The 12,948-nt window shown below is 52.3% G+C and overlaps 1 protein-coding gene across 6 annotated transcripts in view; it reads left to right on the top strand.

Moving 5' to 3' along the window:
* MEF2A (myocyte enhancer factor 2A) overlaps positions 1-10,895 on the top strand; it is a 96,702-nt gene extending 85,807 nt beyond the window's left edge. For 4 of the 6 annotated variants that reach the window (XM_054561913.1, XM_054561908.1, XM_054561910.1 and 1 more), the window contains 4 exons: positions 212-235; positions 3,131-3,257; positions 5,526-5,652; positions 6,890-10,895. In XM_054561913.1, the coding sequence (XP_054417888.1) occupies positions 212-235; positions 3,131-3,257; positions 5,526-5,652; positions 6,890-7,283 (672 nt within the window). In that variant the 3' untranslated portion in view covers positions 7,284-10,895. The remainder of the gene's footprint in view (positions 1-211; positions 236-3,130; positions 3,258-5,525; positions 5,653-6,889) is intronic. The other 2 variants (XM_054561911.1, XM_054561912.1) reach the window with 1 other exon arrangement.
* Positions 10,896-12,948: the final 2,053 nt, after the last annotated feature.

The raw sequence follows: 12,948 nt of genomic DNA, 5'->3' as shown, positions 1-12,948 counted from the left end.
CGCGAAAGAATCTTTCCAGTCGTTTGAAACCCGCTACAAGTACAGAACCAATAAATAATTTATATTTGTACTTACTGCATATATAATGACCTACTTAAGAGTTTCCAGGAAGTGGTAGTGTCCAAATAACATGTTTTCCTAAAGAAATACTTTACTTTTGAATACCAGCAGTCTCAGTAACTCTCTTATCCCTCTTATGTGCTGAGTGCAGTCGGAGGAAGAGGAGTTGGAGTTGGTGAGTGTGGGCTTCTGCTTGGAGGGAGCTGAGAAAGATGTAGGAAGTGCTGACCCTGCCGCGTGTGTTTACCTAACCAGTGTTCCCTTTGTCACACGGATTTTTTTTTTCTTGTTATTAAACACTGTTCAAACACTTTGAATAACTAAACCAATCTCCTGGTAATGCAGCGTCAAGTTTTCTATTTATAATTGTATATCTTGATCCATTTTATCTGCTGCAGGGAACATTGGATAAAGTGTTTAAAAACAATGGTTGTCCGTGATCACAAGACACTTGTTAAAGATTTCTTTGAAGATGCAAAATACCTTATATAGTTTCCCAAATTATTGACATATTTTTAGAAAATGACTTCACCTTCAAAGTTCCTTGGATTGTAACACATGGTCTTGTGTTATTTCTCTTTCTTTCAAAATGATTACATCATTTTTGGTGAGGTCACCTTTTTCACAGAGTTGGAATTATTTCATCCTGCATGAAAGGCTCTGAACCACAAAGGGGTTCCCTGTGTGCCAAAGGAATGTCTATATTGTACACACATTTACTATTTTTTATCAGAAGATATTCCATTCTCAAAAGCAGCTATTAATACCTTTTTTCCAAAACAACTGATTTCTATTTGCTTTTTGTCTAGAAAATAAGTTTGACTAAAAATAACTTTCAGTTGATCTATTTTTTGTTTGGGAACGAAAACGCAAACCTCACAGAAGTGAGCGCACGCATCCAGCACAGCCGCTCACTGGAGCGCTGGGAGGGCGGCGGAAAGCCGAGGGCGCCCGGCTCCGGCAACAGGCGCAGGCTGCATGCGAGCATGGGGCGCCTGCTGGCTTCCTGGGCATGTTCGTGCATGCTGGCGTGTTGTGCACAGTTGTTTCTTTTAAAGTAAGGTGGTGCTCCGTTTGTAAAACAAGAGCTCGTTCTTTATTTAACTTGGTGATCACTCTCACGGTTTTGGATGTGGTTTTGTATTGGTTAAAATATACTATAAGCTGTCATTGTAGTGCTGGATTGTATCACGTGCAGATTTGGACTGGCTTTTGGGAAAATACTTAACGATACAGTAATGATTACCAAATGGAAGTTTACAATTGGAGATAAAACAATTCATAGTAGATTTAGACTTCACCCTTAAGCAGCTGTCATGAAGGCTTCCTTGGGAATTACCTAGCAGTATATCGCCCTCTAGTGGTCCTGGAAGTCACTCATTCTTATAAAACTCAGTGCCTAACGTCTAGGAAGTTGCCATAGTGGTTTGAACTCTGGAATAGCATCGCGGGCGGCCCCGGCCCTGAGTGAGGAAGGACGCGTGCCCCGGGGCCACACCGAAGACCCCCGCTGTGAGGGTCGGCTGCCCAGTCCTCAGGGAGCCTCGTGGCCCAGGGCACCTCGCCCTCACGGCAGCTCCGGGGCTGGCTGCGGATCGGGAGGAATGATGTGCTGGTCCTTCTCACCAGTTGTATAGAAGTCTTGGGTCCGAGGGTTTGCCGGGACCATAAGGTCCTGTCACACTCGTGCGGCACTCAGTTCCCTCACGCAGCTCTCGGAGCAGCACTGCAAGCAGGCAGCCCAGGGGCACGAGCCCGGGGCCTGGGACACAGCCCTGGGCGGTCCAGCCACGTGCTGAAGGGCCCAACGTGCTCTAACTTAAGGTTGTGTAGAAAATACAGACCAAAAAGGAAGAAACCGAGCTCTGCACCCTTATTTAATACTCAGCGACCAAGTATCTAGATCTAGCCAACAGCCTTCATCTTTGAAAGTGGTGGCAGAGCACCCCACGTCCCGTTCTGATTCTCAGTAACCTCGAGAATGCCAAATTACACGTTCATTGAGGTGGCTCAGACCCCCAAACGCCAGGGATGGGGCTGTAACGTCTCTTAGAGACAACCAACCCTGGAGCTGGGTTCCGGCTCCCTTGTGTTCCGGAGCTTGCTCTGTCCCTCCGACCCTTGGTTTTGGAAGGTGCTCCCTCAAGCCAGTGTGGTGAGAAGCTGCTCTGTCACACACTTTTGCGGGACAGAGCTGACGTGTCTTAGACTGGCTTGAGTGTCCACAGCAGACCTTAGTCACTCAGCCCCAGTGCAGGCAGCGTCCTAGTGGGCGGAGCTGAGCAGTGAGCCTTCCCGCCACGGCCACCCTTCCGAGCTCCCTGCCGGAGCCACTCCTTGCCACTCCTTTCCGAGGAGGCGGAGGCGGAGGCCACACGTGTCTGAATCTGCTGTTAGAAAAGGGGTCAGTGGGTGGGCGATGTTGACGACGCGGGAGGCTCTGCATGTTTAAGGGGGCTTATGAGGAATTGCTGAACCTCCGCCGCGGTGTCCTGTGAACTGAAACTGCGCTAAAGCAAAGCCGTACTTCACATGCGCGCGTGCGCGTCCCCAGCCCAGCCGCGGCACCCCGGGAAGCAAGGCCGGGTCCGAGCTGCCCTTCAGGGAGCCGCGACTTCAGAGTCGTTCTGGCCCCGGTACTGATGGGCTTACAGTTGCTTCGCACACTGGTGGCGTTCGCCGCCCTCAGGTATTTACACCTGCAGGCGTTCTGGCCCGGGCAGCCTGGCCGCGTTTGCGGTGGCCTCGCGCCTGCACTGCCGCTGACACAGAGAAGGGTTAGCACCCCCGCAGCACGTTCCGTGCTGAGGGTGGGTCTCCAACACCAGTCACCTGTAGGCGAAGGACAAGCGAAGATGGATTATTATTGTAAAACATGTCCCTTAAAGTTAAATGTTTAGTTACGCCCATTAGTATTTATTTTTAAGGTTGTCACATCATCACTGCTTCAGGAAATGGCACATCATAAAACTGTGAAGAATGTCACTTTTAAATTGAATGCTATTTTTAAAATGCTAAGTCTGAACGCACATCCTCGCGTGATAACACGTGCTCCTTTCCCCCCTCGCAGAACCCCCAGAGGATAAACAGTTCTCAAGCCGCGCAGCCCCTCGCCACACCGGTCGTGTCCGTGACGACGCCCAGCCTGCCCCCGCAGGGGCTGGTCTACTCGGCCATGCCGACCGCCTACAACACTGGTGAGCCGCCGGCGCCGCCGGCCCTGGCGTTTCCTTCTGTTGTGGGATCCACGTGCGCTTTTGTGATTTTTGTAAAAGAGTGTGTAGTGAGATCCAGTATGTGCGGTATTTTGGGGTCACGTTTCGGGTAGTAAGAAAACATGCCAGCCCGCCCTGAGGACACCCATCGCAGAGCGGTTTCCCAGCGTGGACTTTGCCTTTCCCTCCCGCTGCACCCAGAGCTGCGGCGGGCAAGGCCCGACCCGGTGTCGCTGTCCCGCACAGCGTCCGGCCCTCCCAGGCGCCGCGCCCTGCACGGGTGTCGGCCTGCCCTGCCCTGGCCTCAGGCCCCGGGCTGGCAGAGGTCTCGCTGTGCTGGGCACGGTGTCACCGCCATGTAACTGCCTGTTTGGTTTCCGCTGTTTGGGTCCGAGGGACAAAACCGGGACCTTTCTCGTTTGTCCTGAGCCAGTCAGTCAGTCCCCGCCTCTGAGAGGAACTTTTCACTCGTGTAGGCCTCTTTGGACACTTCACCGTGGAGCCCCCCATTTCAGGGTACGTTAGGAAGGCCGGACGATGCCGCGGTGACCTGAGGGCGCCTTCAGCTCCGGGGCGGAATGCGGAGCAGCCGGCGCGCAGGCCGGCCTTTCGCTGTGCCGTGCCGGGGGCTGGTGGGCTCCGTGGGGCTGGTCGCCCCCCACCACCAGCTGGGCCAAGCGCCTAACGCGCCCGAGGAGGAGGCGGGACACAGTGAGAGCACGCCCGCCTTGCCAGTTATCCCGGCGCTGCCGTGCAGGGTTTGCTCTTTCACGATTCTGCTCAGTGGCCTGTCGGCCCGTTCCAGCCTCGGGGCGAGCGCTTGGTCACGGCGCCCAAGGGCTGCGGGGCCACTGAGATGGGCGATGGCTGCTCGTGTGCCAAGTTGTTCTTTTAAAACAGGAACAACTTTAAAAGGTTTTGTTGAAAATGAAAACCTCTTGGGAAATGGTCACTATGTTCTCTTACCGTCAACATGGAAAAATGTCCAAATCCATCAGATGCAAACCTGGAGCAAAGCTAGGGCGTCCGTGCCCCCAGACGCTGGTCCGGGCGCTCGTCGCCGGCCCTGCAGGGCGCGCTCTGCGGGCCTCTCCTCCCACGTGTGTTCCGGTGAGAACAGGCCAGGCCTAAGTTGGGAAACACGGCGGGGACGTCCTGAGGCGACGTTTAAGTCTTCAATCCATTTTGAGTGTATTCTTGTGTACGATGTAAGAAAGTGGTGTAGGTTTTTGTGTGTGGTTTTTTGCATGCATCTGTTCGGTGCTCCCAGACCTTTTGGAGAAGAGGCTGTCCTCTTCCCACTGTGTGTTCTTGCCGCCTTGGTCAGATGCTAGCTGACCCTGTAGGTGTGGGGGGGGGGGGTGCGCGCGCGCATGCCGGGACCATCCTTTGTATTTATAGCCTGGTAGTGTAGTTTGATACCACGTAGTGCGGTACTTCCAACTTTGTTGTTCTTTCTCAAGACTGTTGTGGTTATGCATGGTTTAATGTGCTTCCACAGAAATTTTTGGATTTTTCTAGTTATGTGAAAAAGGCAGTTGCTTTTTTAAAGAACATTAATTCACTGGGAAGACCCATGTCATCAAACAGCTCTCGAGACAGGAAAAAAGCCGAGAGCAGCAGAGTGGCTGTCGCCGCTCCCCGGGCTCTGGAGGAGCCACGCGTCGGCGAGGGGCTGAACGGGCCCCCGAGGCGCGGACAAAGCGACCGTGGCCGAAGCCTGCGTATAGAGTGACCTGTGTTGTACTTACTGCTGTAACACCGCTTTTTTTCAGTAACTTGGAAATACTTACAGTCAGGGCTGCTCCACAGTCCCTGTGCTTTGAACACATGGAGTCAGTGTGCCTCTGTCGCCGTCGCAGAGCTTGGCTCCCAGGAGGGGGCGCCGGGACCGTCCTGTCCCCCTGCCGCTGTGGCCGCAGGGCCCGCAGGGCAGAGGTGCCCCTTTAGAACAGCAGCCGCCTCGTGCAGCCTTTTTATCATGTACGAGTCTAGAAAAAGTATCTCAACTTTTTGTGAAATAATGAACTACGCGTTTCAATTTTGTGCTAAATGTTTAGTTTATTGATATAATCCCAATTGAACAGAGCTGAGCCTATAAACCTGTCAAAAGAAAGTGTTTTGTGGGTTTTAGACCCATGAGTCTGTTGCTTTAGGCGGGGAAGTGCCCGGCTCCTCTCAGCCCGGAACCTCGGAAGCCGCTGTCGGAGGCCAGGTTTGCAGCGGGCGGCGTCTCCTTCTCCCTTTCAGACTATTCGCTGACCAGCGCGGACCTGTCGGCCCTGCAGGGCTTCGGCTCCCCGGGGATGCTGTCTCTGGGGCAAGTGTCGGCCTGGCAGCAGCACCACTTAGGGCAAGCCGCCCTCAGCTCTTTGGTGTGAGTACCGGCAAGTGCCCCGCCCGCCCCCTGCACCCTCCTGCTACCGGGGACTCCCCTCGGGGGCGCTGCAGGATGTCACCTGGTGTCCTGAGCAGAGAGGCAAGGGGGCCAGCCCGCAGGCCGGCCGGGTCCGGGATGCAGGCCCCCTCTGCTGCGCAGGCCCGCCGTTCTCCTGGCTCCACAAAGCGCTCCGGCGGCCCGAGTACGGGGAGGGAGCTTCGGGCTGCGCGGCTGTAGGTCAGCAGCCCGCACACCGAGCGCAGGCGGCCTGCCGTAGAGAGTGAGAGGCTCCTCTCGGGGACGCGCTGAGGGGGGGGCTCAGCCTGAGGGGCACCCCTGTGCGCCCTGCCCACCGAGCCGCCCGCTCCCACCTGCCAACACCTGCGCGCGGCCCTGCTGTGTGCATGGAGGCGCTGGAAGGCGTTGGGGCGCCCACGGCTCTACCAGCAGAGAGGCGAGGAAGGGGAGCTGCGCCTCGTCCTCCTGCTCGTTTTGGGGGCGGGGGGCGTGGCGCAGAAGTAGGTTTACCGTTGTGAGTACGTGGAACAGTTTATTCTTGTCACTACATGACTTCCTACGCGAGCACCCGTAAACCTGCTTCTGCCCACCCTGTAATGGAGAGAGGCTTACGGGGGCGCCCGGGAACCCAGAGAGCGGCAGGCCCATGGGGCAGGGGGCACACAGCATCCCGGAAGAGGGGACCGCACAGCGGCCCCCCGCGAGGGCTCAGTGAGCCATGCGCTCCGTGCTGCTCTGAGCGCACTGGGAGGTAGGTCCTGGACGTCGCCTCAGGCCTGCGCTAGGCCTCCTGAAGGAGCGTCTTAAAACTGTTCCTGCCACAGAGAGGGGGCGCTGGCGCGCGCCCCTCCCCGGCACCGCTCCACGCAGGTTGCTCACCCTCCGAGACCGCAGGTTGCTCACCCTCCGAGACCGCTTCCTCCTCTGGAAGCTGCTGGGAGCGCAGGGGGCGTGCCCGTCACGGCCAGAGCCAAGGCCAGGCTGTCCCTGTAGGGCTCTGCGCAGGCCCTAGACGCCAGCCCTGGGGTGGGCGCTCTGGCCGCAGAAGTACCAAGGGCGTGGGCAGAACTGGCCCCTGGGGGTCTGGAGTAGACTGTTTTGGGGGTTTCTTCCTGCCAGGGAGATGTGGTTTCTTTGGGGGCCAAGCACTGAAGGAAACAACCAAAGCTTGGGGGGTCCGGCCACAGCCGGCTAACATCTTGTTTTTCCCCTTCAGCTCTGGAGGGCAGTTATCTCAGGGTTCGAATTTATCCATCAACACCAACCAAAACATCAACATTAAGTCAGAACCAATCTCACCTCCCCGGGATCGCATGACCCCGTCAGGCTTCCAGCAGCAGCAGCAGCAGCAGCAGCACCCGCCGCCGCCGCCGCCGCCGCCGCCCTCACAGCCCCCGCAGCCCCCGCAGCCCCCGCCCCAGGCGCGGCAGGAAGTGGGGCGCTCGCCTGTGGACAGCCTGAGCAGCTCGAGCAGCTCCTACGACGGCAGTGACCGGGAGGACCCGCGGGGGGACTTCCATTCTCCCATTGTGCTCGGCCGACCCCCAAACGCCGAGGACAGAGAAAGCCCTTCTGTGAAGCGGATGAGGATGGACGCCTGGGTGACCTAAGGCTCCCGGGCTGGTGGTTTGTACTGTGTCACTGCAGTGAGCTGCCCTACGTATCTAAGTTGGTTGGTAAGGACATGAGGTAAATATATTTATGTGCACATACATACATATCTGCCCTTCACGTATGTATGTATGTGGGTGTGTGTGTGTGAGTGGGTGTGTGTTGCAAACACAGAATCAGGCACTTACCTGCGAACTCCTTGTCGATCTGCAGATACGCGTCCCTGGCAAACCCAGCGCCCCGTAGGCAGAGTCTAGTCGGCACTTCCTGGACTACTTGTTTCACGAGATAACCAGTTTTTGCAGAGAAACGTGTACCCATATGTCCTTCCCCCACAGTAGCTTGCAGAAACCTAGAGGGCCCCTACTCGTTTAATTTAACTGTGCGGTGACTGTAGTACTTCAGAAAAAATGCTTTGTAGAACAGAGCAGTAGAAAAGCAGGAACCAAGAAAGCAATACTGTACATAAAATGTCATTTATATTAACTACCCAACCTGGCATGGGTCTCTTTTGCAAAGGGGTGCATGGTAAAGGGCTGTTGATATTAAAAAACAAAAAAAGCCCCACACGTAACTGTTTTGCACGTGCAAAAATGTATTGGGTCAGAGAAGTGATCTTTAGCTAATAAAAGAGAGAATAGAAAACACGCATGAGATCTTCAGAAAATACTAGCCTAGAAATATAGAGCATTAACAAAATAAATTAATATATTAAGTTATAATTGGAATATGTCAGAAGTTTCTTTTTACATTCGTATCTTAAAAAATAAACTGATTTTAGCTCATGTATATTTTATATGAAAGAAAACACCCTTATGAATTGATGACTATATATAAAATTATATTCACTACTTTTGAAAACATTCTGCTATGAATTATTTATATAAGCCAAAGCTGTATGTTTAAACTTTTTTTTAAGAGACTAGCTTTATCTTGTTTTAACTTTTTAGTTTTATTTTAAGAGGGAAAAAATATCTTGCAAGCAGAACCTTGGAAAAAAAAAGCCATGAACACTTATTATTCTATATATAAATTAAAAGTTGAGCCAAACTTTCTGTATATAGCATCTTAAATATATTATCACCTTTGATGTAAGTACCTATGTATTGTATGGTCACCAGATTAAAAAGTATATTTTTGTGGATTTGCCGCCAATTTGGGGGGCGGGGGGAGGCGAGATCCCTATTAAGTAGAGTATTCACTGTTTAATATTTACTATTTTGTTAAATATACTGTACTTTGGATTTTAATTATTAGCCCAGTCCTTTCAGGGGGTTGTGTAAAGGGGTCCCCCCTCACTGGTGGTGAGTGTGTGGTGTTGCATTGTAATCTTTGTGCCGTATGGGTTGAGCATCATTATATATTTTATATGTGTACATAAATAGCAAAGTGGCAAAAAAAAAAAAATTGGTGTTAAGTTCATCCTGCATAAATATAAAATGTGTTGTAACAGACTTTATAAGGCATTATTTAAAACTTGCCTTTTGTGAGGAAAAAATAGTAGAAAGAGCTGACCTAATATTAAAGAAACTGGCAGAACAGATGAGCACAAAGGTTTTATAAGTGGTAAATGATTAGGGAGCATTCGGGGGGGCGGGGGCCCTTTTCCCCTTGACCCTCTGAAGCGAGACGATGTAGCCCACTCGTGCGGACACGACACCCGTTGGGGGGAACCCTGCCGGGCAGCTCCGGGCGGCCTCGCCGCCCCCAACTCCGACCCTGACCGAGGCCTTACGTGTACCGGGGACAGCAGGTTCGCCCGCGTTCTGGGCTCGTGCCATGAACAAAATTCAAAGTCCTGTAGATCTTTTGCCATAGATTTTTAAATGCTACTTTTCCTGAGAAACTCAAAATGAGGGTTTAAAAATGCTGCTATTTTATATTTTACACTTAATATTGAGCAGCTACCTACAATTTGTACTTACGTTTTTGTCTCCCCCCTAAATTGCATTCCTTCGGATGGTCTCCTTAGATGCTCTTTGTGACAAATCATCAGGCAGGCTTTCTGGCTGGCACGTGGCTATGAACCTGTGGCATCCACAGCTGCGAAGTGCCAGCCCGTCTGAGGGCCGGTCTGGGTAGGCGGCTTTGATGGCGGCCAAAGAGGGAGCGTGGCAGGCTCCCCCTCGTCAGTGCAGACTCACGGCTCGGCTCGCTCGGAAAGGACTCGTTTTTCTTTAAGACACGCTTCTTTTTCTGAACTACTTACTCACAGGCACATTTCTTCATGAGGTCACACCTGATTGAAATGAGACAGTCTCCCAACACTGAATTTCCGAGATAATCCTTACCACTTGTAAACCATTTATAGCTTTGAAAGTGTTAAGTGATCCTTCGTTGTTATTTATGCATGTTCATGAACTTCTGCTGTACATTGGCATAGGAGTTAACAGTCACATTTACTGTCTATTTTCTTGTGTGCCTTATGAGATGGCTTTTCTGACTGTATCTCAATAGTCTTTCTTTCTATGCAGGTTTATAAATCAGTACAACTACTGTTTTCTAAAATAATATTACACAAGGCTCGGAGTTTGTATTTCAATCACAATGACCAAGGAACAATGTATTCCGTTTTCAGGAACTGAATATTAGACTGTTAGCCCTTTCCCCACACGCGCAGTGACCGGGAGCATGTGGACGTGACAGACAGCCCGCACCACGACACACGTGCGAACACACACAGCTCCTGGCGGACGCCGCCTCAGACTGGGCAGGACACTAACGGGGTTACCTAGAACCTACATTTCTTACCCTTTTAGACTCATGTGTTTTGTATGACACCATCACAAGAAAAATTTATCCATTCAGATGAAGTATTTTATTACTAAAAGACAAAAACAAAAAAAGCTTAGCGCGAATTGCACTGGTTACAGCACAGTGTCCAACAGCTGTGCTTTCTTCAGGACCCTAATTACATGGAGAGACGGTCACCACGGGAGGTCTACAGGTGGTCCCAACCAAAACTCCATCTCGTGAGCCCTAATTACGTCCATTGTGTCAGAGACTAAGTCAGGGGTTTGTTCTAAGAGGAACAATATGTTTCACCATTTCCTTTCACTAGAAGGACAACTAATAAAGCATTCACATATTTTCTGTACTAACCATCATGCGCACAAGAAATACATAGTAAATAAGGAACCAGAAACTCCTGGCATTGGATCATAAGAAGCTAGATGATTATTAGAATGTGAAAAAGATTTTACAATGTAAAACTTTTCTTTCTCTGTAGAAACTTTCTTCACTTTGCTGTGCAAGAAGACACTGCTTTGCTATATTTAAAATGGCTTTTTTAAAAGAGATTTATGTATTTGGTAAATGTTTGTAGTCAACAGTTCACACGAGAAGCTGTACGCGGTTTGACCACGTAAAACCGTTTGGCGGCACAAGCTGGACTTTGTTGCCATCCTTGAGATGAAAACTAAGTTAATCTCAATTTCTCCCTGATGTGTTGTTTTTTCTTCATTATACAATAAATATTATAGTGAACTTTTTATCAAATGGATAAGAAAATGCTAGAGGTTGTTGTAAACTATTTGTATCCTGCACTCACTACAGTAAAGACAGACTGGCTTTCCTGTGTACTCCAGACTCTGTCGTGTTTGCCCCCAGCCGTCCCCAGCCCCTCTCCCGTCCCTCCCCCGCAGAAAGGCCTCCCGCCCGCCTGCCAGCCGCGCCCACCGGGCTGGCCAGGGCCCCGCAGGACTCAGCCACCGCTGTGAGTCCACCGCCCCATCCGGGCTCCGACAGTGGCCCTGCACGCGGGTCTCGTGCACACGCCCAGGGGGTGGGGGCGGGGGCTCCCCTTAGAGTCTGTCGTGCAGGCGTGTGGTGAAATTACGTCTCACCCAAGGCGCACACGTAATGCTGAGCTGGGGCAGCAGAAGACAGATTTCCTAAATGAATCCTTACTTTTAAAAGCAATAGGTGGGAAAAACGTGCGGTGCGGAGTGTTCTCTTCCTCTGATTTGCCGTCTAAGCCTAGCCAAGCAGATTCTTGCAGTCAGTTAAACTAAAAGCTACATTTTTATGCCGCCTTTACTTGCTGGCCAGAGGGAGGCTATTCGCAGGGCTCTGAGAGCTGGTGGAGTGCGGCGGCTGAAAATGCCCTCACCGCACCTGCCGCTATTGAAAGTCACGGCGACTGCCCGGGCGCGCGCCCACACCCCTGCTCCCCGCGGTGGAAGCTGGCTCTCCGCCGGCTGCGGCCCGGGGCCCACGAGGGGTCACTGACACGCCAGGGAGGGGGTGGCTGCGTGGCCTCGCGGCCCCGAGCCCGCCTGCCACCGCGGGAGCTGCGGCCACGATCTGCCCGGCGGGCCTGGTCTGCCACGGCTGCTTCCGCAGCTCGGAGGACACGCTCCGGACGCTAGTCGCCTCCGACACACACCGCCTGCCCGCGCGCTCGCGACCACAGCAGATGGACGTCGCTGGGAAGACGAAACATCACAGCCGTGCTAACTGGTTTCACTGCATAACCGCCCACCCCTTTTTAACTTCATTTTAAACGAAACGTCTTAAGAAGTTGAAAAAATAATAGTTTGTGTCACCCAACTTCACCTAATGCTGACATTTACATAACCCAGCGCTGCTCACAACCAAGGTATTCACGTTGATACGGCACTGACTAAATGCTACGTTTGAATTTTACCATTTTCCCACTGTCTGTCTGTCTGTCACAGGATCCAATTCAGGATCCCACGTGGCAGTCAGTTATTTCTACGGGTTCCTCAGTCTTGCCTTTGGAAAGAAAAGACACTTTCGAAGGCCACCGATCAGCTGCTTGAGTCGTGTCCCTCAGTGTGGCTTTGTCTGGTGTCTCACCTTGGGTGGGACCAGCCTGCGCGCGTTCTGGCAGGGATACCGCGGACGCGACATGTCCGCGTCTTACTACAGTTGCTGTGGGCCGTGACCACTTGGTTAAGTGGATTCCGGGGGGGGGTCCCCACTGTAAAGTTGCCTTTCCCTCTGTACCTGCGCAGCGTCTCAGGGAGGTACTTGGAGGCCAGACAGGCGTCTCCTCAGACTTGGGCCCGCTGCCTGCGGCGCCTTGCCCGCCGGCATCCCTGCTGGGGTGCGGCCCCGTTTCGTCCTACACTGGCCATCGGGCTGCCGGGAGGAGAGCTGTCCGTTCCCTCCACTCCGTCAGCTGCGGGCATCGCTGTGGGCTCAGGGGTGCTTAGTTCACCCTGTGGGTTATAATCTAGTGCCGTCAGTAGTTTGCCCCTTGAGTTATTTCACCCTTGGCCACTGAGAGCCCCTCCTGCTGGGGTCCCCTGCCCTTTGGAAAAGCCCCTCCACACTGTGGGCATTTCCTTACTCCCCGGCAGTGCGCGCCCCACTCGGACCGGCCCCGACCCAGGGTCGGACCAGCAGCTTCTCCCAGGAAGACATCAAAGCGGAGATCAAGAAAGGTCTTGAAATAACTGAAAATGGAAACTGTACAAAAACCTACGGGATGCTACGGAAGTAGTTCCTAAAGGAGAAGTGAGTTTATAGAAATACATGGATATATAAAGACAGCAAAGATCTCAAACCTACACTTACACCCCAAGGAACTAAAATAAATAAACAAACAAACCCAGTTTAGCAGAAGGAAGGAAAAACAGTACAGAGCAGAAATAACTTAGAGATCAATGACACTAAAAGCCAGTTTAGAAAAAGACT

The sequence above is a fragment of the Pteronotus mesoamericanus genome, unplaced genomic scaffold (genome assembly GCF_021234165.1).
Source record: "Pteronotus mesoamericanus isolate MK-2021 breed Mesoamerican mustached bat unplaced genomic scaffold, CSHL_Meso_final scaffold_582, whole genome shotgun sequence".
Taxonomy (NCBI): Eukaryota; Metazoa; Chordata; class Mammalia; order Chiroptera; family Mormoopidae; genus Pteronotus; species Pteronotus mesoamericanus.
Note: the sequence above shows the minus strand (reverse complement) of the source record. Positions and strands in the feature narration are given on the sequence as shown.